General features: G+C 45.7%; 1 protein-coding gene across 1 annotated transcript in view; it reads left to right on the top strand.

Moving 5' to 3' along the window:
- The window catches only part of MMP2 (matrix metallopeptidase 2), a 69,950-nt gene extending 54,025 nt beyond the window's left edge, over positions 1-15,925 (top strand). Inside the window, exon 13 of the mRNA XM_073581704.1 lies at positions 14,664-15,925. Within this exon, the coding sequence (XP_073437805.1) occupies positions 14,664-14,767 (104 nt within the window). The 3' untranslated portion in view covers positions 14,768-15,925. The remainder of the gene's footprint in view (positions 1-14,663) is intronic.
- Positions 15,926-16,422: the final 497 nt, after the last annotated feature.

Raw genomic sequence — 16,422 nt, 5'->3', positions numbered from 1 at the left:
GTCTACATCCTATTCTGATCCTCGACATGATGACATTTCACAGGTCTCATTCTCTGATCCATCCACATCCTATTCTAATCCTCCACATGGGGACATTTCACAGGTCTCATTCTCGGATCCATCCACATCCTATTCTGATCCTCGACATGATGACATTTCACAGGTCTCATTCTCGAATCCATCCACATCCTATTCTAATCCTCGACATGGGGACGTTTCACAGATCTCATTCTCTGATCCATCCACATCCTATTCTGATCCTCGACTTGGGGACGTTTCACAGGTCTCATTCTCTGATCCATCCACATCCTATTCTGATCCTCGATATGAGGACGTTTCACAGGTCTCATTCTCTGATCCATCCACATCCTATTCTGATCCTCGACATCGGGACGTTTCACAGATCTCATTCTCTGATCCATCCACATCCTATTCTGATCCTCGACATCGGGACGTTTCACAGGTCTCATTCTCGAATCCATCCACATCCTATTCTGATCCTCGACATGGGGACGTTTCACAGGTCTCATTCTCGGATCCATCCACATCCTATTCTGATCCTCGACATGAGGACGTTTCACAGGTCTTATTCTCTGATCCATCTACATCCTATTCTGATCCTCGACATCGGGACGTTTCACAGGTCTCATTCTCTGATCCATCCACATCCTATTCTGATCCTCGACATGAGGACGTTTCACAGGTCTCATTCTCTGATCTATCCACATCCTATTCTGATCCTCGACATCGGGACGTTTCACAGATCTCATTCTCAGATCCGTCTACATCGTATTCTGATGCACGACATTGGGAGGTTTCACAGATCTCATTCTCAGATCCGTCTACATCCTATTCTGATCCACGACATTGGGACGTTTCACAGATCTCATTCTCAGATCCGTCTACATCCTATTCTGATCCACGACATTGGGACGTTTCACAGATCTCATTCTCAGATCCGTCTACATCCTATTCTGATCCTCGACATCGGGACGTTTCACAGGTCTCATTCTCAGATCCGTCTACATCCTATTCTGATCCTCGACATCGGGACGTTTCACAGGTCTCATTCTCAGATCCGTCTACATCCTATTCTGATCCTCGACATCGGGACATTTCACAGATCTCATTCTTTGATCCATCCACATCCTATTCTGATCCTCGACATGGGGACATTTCACAGATCTCATTCTCTGATCCATCCACATCCTATTCTGATCCTCGACATCGGGACATTTCACAGGTGTCATTCTCTGATCCATCTACATCCTATTCTGATCCTCGACATGGGGACATTTCACAGATCTGATTCTCTGATCCATCCACATCCTATTCTGATCCTCGACATCGGGACATTTCACAGATCTCATTCTCTGATCCATCTACATCCTATTCTGATCCTCGACATGGGGACGTTTCACAAATCTCATTCTCGAATCCATCCACATCCTATTCTGATCCTCGACATGGGGACGTTTCACAAATCTCATTCTCGAATCCATCCACATCCTATTCTGATCCTCGACATGGGGACATTTCACAGGTCTCATTCTCTGATCCATCTACATCCTATTCTGATCCTCGACATGGGGACGTTTCACAAATCTCATTCTCGAATCCATCCACATCCTATTCTGATCCTCGACATGGGGACGTTTCACAAATCTCATTCTCGAATCCATCCACATCCTATTCTGATCCTCGACATGAGGACGTTTCACAGGTCTCATTCTCTGATCCATCCACATCCTATTCTGATCCTCGACATGGAGACGTTTCACAGGTCTCATTCTCGGATCCATCCACATCCTATTCTGATCCTCGACATCGGGACATTTCACAGATCTCATTCTTTGATCCATCCACATCCTATTCTGATCCTCGACATGGGGACATTTCACAGATCTCATTCTCTGATCCATCCACATCCTATTCTGATCCTCGACATCGGGACATTTCACAGGTCTCATTCTCTGATCCATCTACATCCTATTCTGATCCTCGACATCGGGACATTTCACAGGTCTCATTCTCTGATCCATCTACATCCTATTCTGATCCTCGACATGGGGACGTTTCACAAATCTCATTCTCGAATCCATCCACATCCTATTCTGATCCTCGACATGGGGACGTTTCACAAATCTCATTCTCGAATCCATCCACATCCTATTCTGATCCTCGACATGGGGACGTTTCACAGGTCTCATTCTCTGATCCATCCACATCCTATTCTGATCCTCGACATGGAGACGTTTCACAGGTCTCATTCTCGGATCCATCCACATCCTATTCTGATCCTCGACATCGGGACATTTCACAGGTCTCATTCTCTGATCCATCCACATCCTATTCTGATCCTCGACATGAGGACGTTTCACAGGTCTCATTCTCTGATCCATCCACATCCTATTCTGATCCTCGACATGGAGACGTTTCACAGGTCTCATTCTCTGATCCATCCACATCCTATTCTGATCCTCGACATCGGGACGTTTCACAGGTCTCATTCTCTGATCCATCCACATCCTATTCTGATCCTCGACATTGGGACGTTTCACAGATCTCATTCTCAGATCCGTCTACATCCTATTCTGATCCTCGACATGATGACATTTCACAGGTCTCATTCTCGAATCCATCCACATCCTATTCTAATCCTGGACATGGGGACGTTTCACAGATCTCATTCTCTGATCCATCCACATCCTATTCTGATCCTCGACTTGGGGACGTTTCACAGGTCTCATTCTCTGATCCATCCACATCCTATTCTGATCCTCGACATGAGGACGTTTCACAGGTCTCATTCTCTGATCCATCCACATCCTATTCTGATCCTCGACATCGGGACGTTTCACAGATCTCATTCTCTGATCCATCCACATCCTATTCTGATCCTCGACATCGGGACGTTTCACAGGTCTCATTCTCGGATCCATCCACATCCTATTCTGATCCTCGACATGAGGACGTTTCACATGTCTCATTCTCGGATCCATCCACATCCTATTCTGATCCTCGACATGAGGACGTTTCACAGGTCTCATTCTCTGATCCATCCACATCCTATTCTGATCCTCGACATGAGGACGTTTCACAGGTCTCATTCTCTGATCCATCCACATTCTATTCTGATCCTCGACATGGGGACGTTTCACAGGTCTCATTCTCGGATCCATCCACATCCTATTCTGATCCTCGACATCGGGACGTTTCACAGGTCTCATTCTCTGATCTATCCACATCCTATTCTGATCCTCGACATCGGGACGTTTCACAGGTCTCATTCTCTGATCCATCCACATCCTATTCTGATCCTCGACATCGGGACGTTTCACAGGTCTCATTCTCAGATCCGTCTACATCCTATTCTGATCCTCGACATGATGACATTTCACAGGTCTCATTCTCTGATCCATCCACATCCTATTCTGATCCTCGACATGAGGACGTTTCACAGGTTTCATTCTCGAATCCATCCACATCCTATTCTGATCCTCGACATCGGGACTTTTCACAGATCTCATTCTCTGATCCATCCACATCCTATTCTGATCCTCGACATCGGGACATTTCACAGGTCTCATTCTCTGATCCATCTACATCCTATTTTGATCCTCGACATCGGGACATTTCACAGGTCTCATTCTCTGATCCATCTACATCCTATTCTGATCCTCGACATGGGGACGTTTCACAAATCTCATTCTCGAATCCATCCACATCCTATTCTGATCCTCGACATGGGGACGTTTCACAAATCTCATTCTCGAATCCATCCACATCCTATTCTGATCCTCGACATGGGGACGTTTCACAGGTCTCATTCTCTGATCCATCCACATCCTATTCTGATCCTCGACATGAGGACGTTTCACAGGTCTCATTCTCTGATCCATCCACATCCTATTCTGATCCTCGACATGGAGACGTTTCACAGGTCTCATTCTCGGATCCATCCACATCCTATTCTGATCCTCGACATCGGGACATTTCACAGGTCTCATTCTCTGATCCATCCACATCCTATTCTGATCCTCGACTTGGGAACGTTTCACAGGTCTCATTCTCTGATCCATCCACATCCTATTCTGATCCTCGACATGAGGACGTTTCACAGGTCTCATTCTCTGATCCATCCACATCCTATTCTGATCCTCGACATCGGGACGTTTCACAGGTCTCATTCTCTGATCCATCCACATCCTATTCTGATCCTCGACATCGGGACGTTTCACAGGTCTCATTCTCAGATCCGTCTACATCCTATTCTGATCCTCGACATGAGGACGTTTCACAGGTCTCATTCTCTGATCCATCCACATCCTATTCTGATCCTCGACATGGAGACGTTTCACAGGTCTCATTCTCGGATCCATCCACATCCTATTCTGATCCTCGACATCGGGACATTTCACAGATCTCATTCTTTGATCCATCCACATCCTATTCTGATCCTCGACATGGGGACATTTCACAGATCTCATTCTCTGATCCATCCACATCCTATTCTGATCCTCGACATCGGGACATTTCACAGGTCTCATTCTCTGATCCATCTACATCCTATTCTGATCCTCGACATCGGGACATTTCACAGGTCTCATTCTCTGATCCATCTACATCCTATTCTGATCCTCGACATGGGGACGTTTCACAAATCTCATTCTCGAATCCATCCACATCCTATTCTGATCCTCGACATGGGGACGTTTCACAAATCTCATTCTCGAATCCATCCACATCCTATTCTGATCCTCGACATGGGGACGTTTCACAGGTCTCATTCTCTGATCCATCCACATCCTATTCTGATCCTCGACATGGAGACGTTTCACAGGTCTCATTCTCGGATCCATCCACATCCTATTCTGATCCTCGACATCGGGACATTTCACAGGTCTCATTCTTCTGATCCATCCACATCCTATTCTGATCCTCGACATGAGGACGTTTCACAGGTCTCATTCTCTGATCCATCCACATCCTATTCTGATCCTCGACATCGGGACGTTTCACAGGTCTCATTCTCTGATCCATCCACATCCTATTCTGATCCTCGACATTGGGACGTTTCACAGATCTCATTCTCAGATCCGTCTACATCCTATTCTGATCCTCGACATGATGACATTTCACAGGTCTCATTCTCGAATCCATCCACATCCTATTCTAATCCTGGACATGGGGACGTTTCACAGATCTCATTCTCTGATCCATCCACATCCTATTCTGATCCTCGACTTGGGGACGTTTCACAGGTCTCATTCTCTGATCCATCCACATCCTATTCTGATCCTCGACATGAGGACGTTTCACAGGTCTCATTCTCTGATCCATCCACATCCTATTCTGATCCTCGACATCGGGACGTTTCACAGATCTCATTCTCTGATCCATCCACATCCTATTCTGATCCTCGACATCGGGACGTTTCACAGGTCTCATTCTCGGATCCATCCACATCCTATTCTGATCCTCGACATGAGGACGTTTCACATGTCTCATTCTCGGATCCATCCACATCCTATTCTGATCCTCGACATGAGGACGTTTCACAGGTCTCATTCTCTGATCCATCCACATCCTATTCTGATCCTCGACATGAGGACGTTTCACAGGTCTCATTCTCTGATCCATCCACATTCTATTCTGATCCTCGACATGGGGACGTTTCACAGGTCTCATTCTCGGATCCATCCACATCCTATTCTGATCCTCGACATGAGGACGTTTCACAGGTCTCATTCTCGGATCCATCCACATCCTATTCTGATCCTCGACATGAGGACGTTTCACAGGTCTCATTCTCGGATCCATCCACATCCTATTCTGATCCTCGACATGAGGACGTTTCACAGGTCTCATTCTCGGATCCATCCACATCCTATTCTGATCCTCGACATGAGGACGTTTCACAGGTCTCATTCTCGGATCCATCCACATCCTATTCTGATCCTCGACATGGAGACGTTTCACAGGTCTCATTCTCGGATCCATCCACATCCTATTCTGATCCTCGACATCGGGACATTTCACAGATCTCATTCTTTGATCCATCCACATCCTATTCTGATCCTCGACATGGGGACATTTCACAGATCTCATTCTCTGATCCATCCACATCCTATTCTGATCCTCGACATGGGGACGTTTCACAGGTCTCATTCTCTGATCCATCCACATCCTATTCTGATCCTCGACATGGGGACGTTTCACAGGTCTCATTCTCTGATCCATCCACATCCTATTCTGATCCTCGACATGGAGACGTTTCACAGGTCTCATTCTCGGATCCATCCACATCCTATTCTGATCCTCGACATGGGGACGTTTCACAGGTCTCATTCTCTGATCCATCCACATCCTATTCTGATCCTCGACATGGGGACGTTTCACAGGTCTCATTCTCTGATCCATCCACATCCTATTCTGATCCTCGACATGGAGACGTTTCACAGGTCTCATTCTCGGATCCATCCACATCCTATTCTGATCCTCGACATCGGGACATTTCACAGGTCTCATTCTCTGATCCATCCACATCCTATTCTGATCCTCGCCATGAGGACGTTTCACAGGTCTCATTCTCTGATCAATCCACATCCTATTCTGATCCTCGACATCGGGACGTTTCACAGGTCTCATTCTCTGATCCATCCACATCCTATTCTGATCCTCGACATCGGGACGTTTCACAGATCTCATTCTCAGATCCGTCTACATCCTATTCTGATCCTCGACATGATGACATTTCACAGGTCTCATTCTCTGATCCATCCACATCCTATTCTGATCCTCGACATCGGGACGTTTCACAGGTCTCATTCTCAGATCCGTCTACATCCTATTCTGATCCTCGACATGATGACATTTCACAGGTCTCATTCTCGAATCCATCCACATCCTATTCTAATCCTGGACATGGGGACGTTTCACAGATCTCATTCTCTGATCCATCCACATCCTATTCTGATCCTCGACTTGGGGACGTTTCACAGGTCTCATTCTCGAATCCATCCACATCCTATTCTAATCCTGGACATGAGGACGTTTCACAGATCTCATTCTCTGATCCATCCACATCCTATTCTGATCCTCGACTTGGGGACGTTTCACAGGTCTCATTCTCTGATCCATCCACATCCTATTCTGATCCTCGACATGAGGACGTTTCACAGGTCTCATTCTCGAATCCATCCACATCCTATTCTGATCCTCGACATCGGGACGTTTCACAGGTCTCATTCTCAGATCCGTCTACATCCTATTCTGATCCTAGACATGAGGACGTTTCACAGGTCTCATTCTCAGATCCGTCTACATCCTATTCTGATCCTCGACATGATGACATTTCACAGGTCTCATTCTCGAATCCATCCACATCCTATTCTAATCCTGGACATGGGGACGTTTCACAGATCTCATTCTCTGATCCATCCACATCCTATTCTGATCCTCGACTTGGGGACGTTTCACAGGTCTCATTCTCTGATCCATCCACATCCTATTCTGATCCTCGACATGAGGACGTTTCACAGGTCTCATTCTCTGATCCATCCACATCCTATTCTGATCCTCGACATCGGGACGTTTCACAGGTCTCATTCTCGGATCCATCCACATCCTATTCTGATCCTCGACATGAGGACGTTTCACAGGTCTCATTCTCTGATCCATCCACATCCTATTCTGATCCTCGACATGGGGACGTTTCACAAATCTCATTCTGGAATCCATCCACATCCTATTCTGATCCTCGACATGGGGACGTTTCACAGGTCTCATTCTCTGATCCATCCACATCCTATTCTGATCCTCGACATGAGGACGTTTCACAGGTCTCATTCTCTGATCCATCCACATCCTCTTCTGATCCTCGACATGGAGACGTTTCACAGGTCTCATTCTCGGATCCATCCACATCCTATTCTGATCCTCGACATCGGGACATTTCACAGATCTCATTCTTTGATCCATCCACATCCTATTCTGATCCTCGACATGGGGACATTTCACAGATCTCATTCTCTGATCCATCTACATCCTATTCTGATCCTCGACATGGGGACATTTCACAGATCTCATTCTCTGATCCATCCACATCCTATTCTGATCCTCGACATGGGGACATTTCACAGATCTCATTCTCTGATCCATCTACATCCTATTCTGATCCTCGACATGGGGACATTTCACAGATCTCATTCTTTGATCCATCCACATCCTATTCTGATCCTCGACATCGGGACATTTCACAGGTCTCATTCTCTGATCCATCCACATCCTATTCTGATCCTCGACATCGGGACATTTCACAGGTCTCATTCTCTGATCCATCTACATCCTATTCTGATCCTCGACATGGGGACGTTTCACAAATCTCATTCTCGAATCCATCCACATCCTATTCTGATCCTCGACATGGGGACGTTTCACAGGTCTCATTCTCTGATCCATCCACATCCTATTCTGATCCTCGACATGGAGACGTTTCACAGGTCTCATTCTCTGATCCATCCACATCCTATTCTGATCCTCGACATGGAGACGTTTCACAGGTCTCATTCTCTGATCCATCCACATCCTATTCTGATCCTCGACATGGAGACGTTTCACAGGTCTCATTCTCGGATCCATCCACATCCTATTCTGATCCTCGACATCGGGACATTTCACAGGTCTCATTCTCTGATCCATCCACATCCTATTCTGATCCTCGACATGGAGACGTTTCACAGGTCTCATTCTCGAATCCATCCACATCCTATTCTGATCCTCGACATGGGGACGTTTCACAGGTCTCATTCTCTGATCCATCCACATCCTATTCTGATCCTCGACATGGGGACGTTTCACAGGTCTCATTCTCTGATCCATCCACATCCTATTCTGATCCTCGACATGAGGACGTTTCACAGGTCTCATTCTCTGATCCATCCACATCCTATTCTGATCCTCGACATCGGGAAGTTTCACAGATCTCATTCTCAGATCCGTCTACATCCTATTCTGATCCTCGACATGATGACATTTCACAGGTCTCATTCTCGAATCCATCCACATCCTATTCTATTCCTGGACATGGGGACGTTTCACAGATCTCATTCTCTGATCCATCCACATCCTATTCTGATCCTCGACTTGGGGACGTTTCACAGGTCTCATTCTCTGATCCATCCACATCCTATTCTGATCCTCGACATGAGGACGTTTCACAGGTCTCATTCTCTGATCCATCCACATCCTATTCTGATCCTCGTCATCGGGACGTTTCACAGATCTCATTCTCTGATCCATCCACATCCTATTCTGATCCTCGACATCGGGACGTTTCACAGGTCTCATTCTCTGATCCATCCACATCCTATTCTGATCCTCGACATGAGGACGTTTCACAGGTCTCATTCTCTGATCCATCCACATCCTATTCTGATCCTCGACATGAGGACGTTTCACAGGTCTCATTCTCTGATCCATCCACATTCTATTCTGATCCTCGACATGGGGACGTTTCACAGGTCTCATTCTCGGATCCATCCACATCCTATTCTGATCCTCGACATGAGGACGTTTCACAGGTCTCATTCTCGGATCCATCCACATCCTATTCTGATCCTCGACATGAGGACGTTTCACAGGTCTCATTCTCGGATCCATCCACATCCTATTCTGATCCTCGACATGAGGACGTTTCACAGGTCTCATTCTCGGATCCATCCACATCCTATTCTGATCCTAGACATGAGGACGTTTCACAGGTCTCATTCTCTGATCCATCCACATCCTATTCTGATCCTCGACATGAGGACGTTTCACAGGTCTCATTCTCTGATCCATCTACATCCTATTCTGATCCTCGACATGGGGACGTTTCACAGGTCTCATTCTCGGATCCATCCACATCCTATTCTGATCCTCGCCATGAGGACGTTTCACAGGTCTCATTCTCTGATCCATCTACATCCTATTCTGATCCTCGACATGGGGACGTTTCACAGGTCTCATTCTCGGATCCATCCACATCCTATTCTGATCCTCGCCATGAGGACGTTTCACAGGTCTCATTCTCTGATCCATCTACATCCTATTCTGATCCTCGACATGGGGACGTTTCACAGGTCTCATTCTCGGATCCATCCACATCCTATTCTGATCCTCGACATGAGGACGTTTCACAGGTCTCATTCTCTGATCCATCTACATCCTATTCTGATCCTCGCCATGAGGACGTTTCACAGATCTCATTCTCGGATCCATCCACATCCTATTCTGATCCTCGACATGGGGACATTTCACAGATCTCATTCTCTGATCCATCCACATCCTATTCTGGTCCTCGACATCGGGATATTTCACAGGTCTCATTCTCTGATCCATCTACATCCTATTCTGATCCTCGACATCGGGACATTTCACAGGTCTCATTCTCTGATCCATCTACATCCTATTCTGATCCTCGACATGGGGACGTTTCACAAATCTCATTCTCGAATCCATCCACATCCTATTCTGATCCTCGACATGGGGACGTTTCACAAATCTCATTCTCGAATCCATCCACATCCTATTCTGATCCTCGACATGGGGACGTTTCACAGGTCTCATTCTCTGATCCATCCACATCCTATTCTGATCCTCGACATGAGGACGTTTCACAGGTCTCATTCTCGGATCCATCCACATCCTATTCTGATCCTCGACATCGGGACATTTCACAGGTCTCATTCTCTGATCCATCCACATCCTATTCTGATCCTCGCCATGAGGACGTTTCACAGGTCTCATTCTCTGATCAATCCACATCCTATTCTGATCCTCGACATCGGGACGTTTCACAGGTCTCATTCTCTGATCCATCCACATCCTATTCTGATCCTCGACATCGGGACGTTTCACAGGTCTCATTCTCAGATCCGTCTACATCCTATTCTGATCCTCGACATGATGACATTTCACAGGTCTCATTCTCTGATCCATCCACATCCTATTCTGATCCTCGACATGAGGACGTTTCACAGGTTTCATTCTCGAATCCATCCACATCCTATTCTGATCCTCGACATCGGGACGTTTCACAGGTCTCATTCTCAGATCCGTCTACATCCTATTCTGATCCTCGACATGATGACATTTCACAGGTCTCATTCTCGAATCCATCCACATCCTATTCTAATCCTGGACATGGGGACGTTTCACAGATCTCATTCTCTGATCCATCCACATCCTATTCTGATCCTCGACTTGGGGACGTTTCACAGGTCTCATTCTCTGATCCATCCACATCCTATTCTGATCCTCGACATGAGGACGTTTCACAGGTCTCATTCTCTGATCCATCCACATCCTATTCTGATCCTCGACATCGGGACGTTTCACAGGTCTCATTCTCGGATCCATCCACATCCTATTCTGATCCTCGACATGAGGACGTTTCACAGGTCTCATTCTCTGATCCATCCACATCCTATTCTGATCCTCGACATGAGGACGTTTCACAGGTCTCATTCTCTGATCCATCCACATCCTATTCTGATCCTCGACATCGGGACGTTTCACAGGTCTCATTCTCTGATCCATCCACATCCTATTCTGATCCTCGACATGAGGACGTTTCACAGATCTCATTCTCTGATCCATCCACATCCTATTCTGATCCTCGACATGAGGACGTTTCACATGTCTCATTCTCGGATCCATCCACATCCTATTCTGATCCTCGACATGAGGACGTTTCACAGGTCTCATTCTCTGATCCATCCACATCCTATTCTGATCCTCGACATGAGGACGTTTCACAGGTCTCATTCTCTGATCCATCTACATCCTATTCTGATCCTCGACATCGGGACGTTTCACAGGTCTCATTCTCTGATCCATCCACATTCTATTCTGATCCTCGACATGGGGACCTTTCACAGGTCTCATTCTCGGATCCATCCACATCCTATTCTGATCCTCGACATGAGGACGTTTCACAGGTCTCATTCTCGGATCCATCCACATCCTATTCTGATCCTCGACATGAGGACGTTTCACAGGTCTCATTCTCTGATCCATCCACATCCTATTCTGATCCTCGACATGGGGACGTTTCACAGGTCTCATTCTCGGATCCATCCACATCCTATTCTGATCCTCGACATGAGGACGTTTCACAGGTCTCATTCTTGGATCCATCCACATCCTATTCTGATCCTCGACATGGGGACGTTTCACAGGTCTCATTCTCGGATCCATCCACATCATATTCTGATCCTCGACATGAGGACGTTTCACAGGTCTCATTCTCGGATCCATCCACATCCTATTCTGATCCTCGACATGAGGACGTTTCACAGGTCTCATTCTTGGATCCATCCACATCCTATTCTGATCCTCGACATGGGGACGTTTCACAGGTCTCATTCTCGGATCCATCCACATCCTATTCTGATCCTCGACATGAGGACGTTTCACAGGTCTCATTCTCTGATCCATCCACATCCTTTTGTGATCCTCGACATCGGGACATTTCACAGGTCTCATTCTCGGATCCATCCACATCCTATTCTGATCCTCGACATGGGGACGTTTCACAGGTCTCATTCTCGGATCCATCCACATCCTATTCTGATCCTCGACATGGGGACGTTTCACAGGTCTCATTCTCGGATCCATCCACATCCTATTCTGATCCTCGACATGAGGACGTTTCACAGGTCACATTCTCTGATCCATCCACATCCTATTCTAATCCTCGACATGGGGACGTTTCACAGGTCTCATTCTCTGATCCGTCTACATCCTATTCTGATCCTCGACATCGGGACGTTTCACAGGTCTCATTCTCTGATCCATCCACATTCTATTCTGATCCTTGACATGAGGACGTTTCACAGGTCTCATTCTCTGATCCGTCTACATCCTATTCTGATCCTCGACATCGGGACGTTTCACAGGTCTCATTCTCTGATCCATCCACATTCTATTCTGATCCTAGACATGAGGACGTTTCACAGGTCTCATTCTCTGATCCGTCTACATCCTATTCTGATCCTCGACATGGGGACGTTTCACAGGTCTCATTCTCTGATCCATCCACATCCTATTCTGATCCTCGACATCGGGACGTTTCACAGGTCTCATTCTCAGATCCGTCTACATCCTATTCTAATCCTCGACATGGGGACGTTTCACAGATCTCATTCTCTGATCCATCCACATTCTATTCTGATCCTCGACATGAGGACGTTTCACAGGTCTCATTCTCTGATCCGTCTACATCCTATTCTGATCCTCGACATCGGGACGTTTCACAGGTCTCATTCTCAGATCCGTCTATATCCTATTCTAATCCTCGACATGGGGACGTTTCACAGATCTCATTCTCTGATCCATCCACATTCTATTCTGATCCTCGACATGGGGACGTTTCACAGGTCTCATTCTCTGATCCGTCTACATCCTATTCTGATCCTCGACATCGGGACGTTTCACAGGTCTCATTCTCAGATCCGTCTACATCCTATTCTGATCCTCGACATCGGGACGTTTCACAGGTCTCATTCTCAGATCCGTCTACATCCTATTCTAATCCTCGACATGGGGACGTTTCACAGGTCTCATTCTCTGATCCGTCTACATCCTATTCTGATCCTCGACATCGGGACGTTTCACAGGTCTCATTCTCTGATCCGTCTACATCCTATTCTGATCCTCGACATCGGGACGTTTCACAGGTCTCATTCTCAGATCCGTCTATATCCTATTCTAATCCTCGACATGGGGACGTTTCACAGATCTCATTCTCTGATCCATCCACATTCTATTCTGATCCTCGACATGGGGACGTTTCACAGGTCTCATTCTCTGATCCGTCTACATCCTATTCTAATCCTCGACATCGGGACGTTTCACAGGTCTCATTCTCTGATCCATCCACATTCTATTCTGATCCTCGACATGGGGACGTTTCACAGGTCTCATTCTCTGATCCGTCTACATCCTATTCTGATCCTCGACATCGGGACGTTTCACAGGTCTCATTCTCTGATCCGTCTACATCCTATTCTGATCCTCGACATCGGGACGTTTCACAGGTCTCATTCTCAGATCCGTCTATATCCTATTCTAATCCTCGACATGGGGACGTTTCACAGATCTCATTCTCTGATCCATCCACATTCTATTCTGATCCTCGACATGGGGACGTTTCACAGGTCTCATTCTCTGATCCGTCTACATCCTATTCTAATCCTCGACATCGGGACGTTTCACAGGTCTCATTCTCTGATCCATCCACATTCTATTCTGATCCTTGACATGAGGACGTTTCACAGATCTCATTCTCTGATCCATCCACATCCTATTCTGATCCTCGACATCGGGACGTTTCACAGGCCTCATTCTCTGATCCGTCTACATCCTATTCTGATCCTCGATATGGGGACGTTTCACAGGTCTCATTCTCTGATCCGTCACCTTCACGGATGTGTAAATGGATATGTGACATTCTATAGGTTTGCGTGCTTAATCAAAAAAAATCTGATGGCACTCGAACATTTCACACGAATACGTGAATGCAGCCAAAGAGAAATTAGAAAGAAAACAACTGAATAGTTTTACATGATTTAGAAAATATTTTGCCACTTATATATTTCGTCCTTCTTACATTTTAGGCTACAGTTATTTCTTCAAAGACCAGTACTACTATGAGATGGAAGACAAGATCTTGAAGATTGTTAAAATCGGAAATGTAAAAACTGATTGGCTGGGTTGCTGAGTGACACAATGTCGCATTAACCATATATTGTCATTTGTATGTATTTCAGTACTTGTGTATGTTTTTTTTTATAGTTGCTTGTACTGAATGGCCAGTCTGGCACTGGTATCCTGACAGTATCATCCTCCGATAATTTAACGTGTTGTGTACCCAAGAAGTACATATAGCAAACATGGCTGGGAGACCTATCAAAGCACATCTTGGTTAACCTCCCCACCAATCTTGCTAAATTAATCCATTTTAACTACATAAATGGACTTATTGCTACTCACATGCTGATTAAAACCCATCGGACCCATGGGTAGAGGCACAGGTTGCCTACAGACTTTCAAGCGTTCCTGTAAATGACATAAGTAACAGTAGACAGATAGAAGTCAGCATGATGTGACCGTCATTTTCTAAATTAAAGACTCCTCCTTTTGAGAAAAATCATAACCCTAATCTGTTGCATGGAATCCATCAGCATGTTTCTCTACGTAATTTCAGAGCAGCAGGATGTAGGGGCTGAGATCCTGATTCCAGTGATGTGTCAACTAATTGCTGTTTCAATAAAATCAGTGTTTTATCAGCAGGAAATTATCAGTACAGGACTAGGAGCCTCAGCCTCAACCAGCTGTCAATATACAGTGTACACAGAAAAGCAGCCAATCAGTGGTGTGGGCGGGGTTAGACACAGCTCAGCATTCTGAGCACTGCTGAGCCTACAGCTAAAAAAACAGGGATTTTATCAAAATTACAGCACGGAGTCCACCAAGTGACACATCACTGGAATGAGGGTCTCAGCCCCTACATCAGGCAGGCTATCAATTTACATAGAAGAAAAAATCTGGTGACAGATTCTTTTTTATGCAGATTAACCCCATTGTGGTTAACGGGACCGAGCAGAAATTCTTGATGTACCCCCTGGAGTAAAGGTGTACAGTGCCTGAATGGATGTTGAAAAGTTTTTTCTTTTTTTTTAATTGTGAAAATCCCTTTAAATTAATATCCAATTGTTAATGTTGAGCTGTAAAATTTGGTGTTTGTACTTATTGGAAATTGCTGTGTGTTTGTAAATGTATCAAACTGTACAAATAAATTTCCTTTAAAGAAACATTTACAATTTACAGGAAAATCAAAGCAGAAGCCTGAGTATAAAAATAAACCACACAACAGTGATATTTCGTGGCTTGTGGTTTCTTGCGTAAAAACAGATTTTTTTTTATAGATATTATTATTAGTATTATTGTTGTTTTTTTTTTTTTATAAGAATGTGCACTAATGATAACCCGGAAGTCAATGTGCCAAGGAGACCACAGTCTTTGTGCTTTGGCTTTAGGATATGTTTACACTGTGTTTTTTATGAAGATTTTGACACAGGTCCACTCCAAAACCCATATCAAAAATGACTCTGACGCGGAAAATCGAAGCTCTTCTGTGGTCACAGCGACGTTCAGCAACATGATCCGACCACCGGATCCCTCTGCTGACATCACTCCTGCTACGCAGAGGAGTAGAAGACAGCAGTGAGGTAAGTGCAACAATGGAGCTGAAGAAATAGAGGAGTTTTATTGGGGGCATGTGCGGATGTGCGGGGGGCTCCACATAGACAGTGCGGGAATGGACAGTGTGAGGGGACAGTGTGGTGGAAACTGTATAGAAAGGATGTAACGAGG

This window comes from Dendrobates tinctorius, unplaced genomic scaffold, assembly GCF_039654945.1.
Source record: "Dendrobates tinctorius isolate UK_male_01 unplaced genomic scaffold, ASM3965494v1 ptg000009l, whole genome shotgun sequence".
Classification (NCBI taxonomy): Eukaryota; Metazoa; Chordata; class Amphibia; order Anura; family Dendrobatidae; genus Dendrobates; species Dendrobates tinctorius.
Note: the sequence above shows the minus strand (reverse complement) of the source record. Positions and strands in the feature narration are given on the sequence as shown.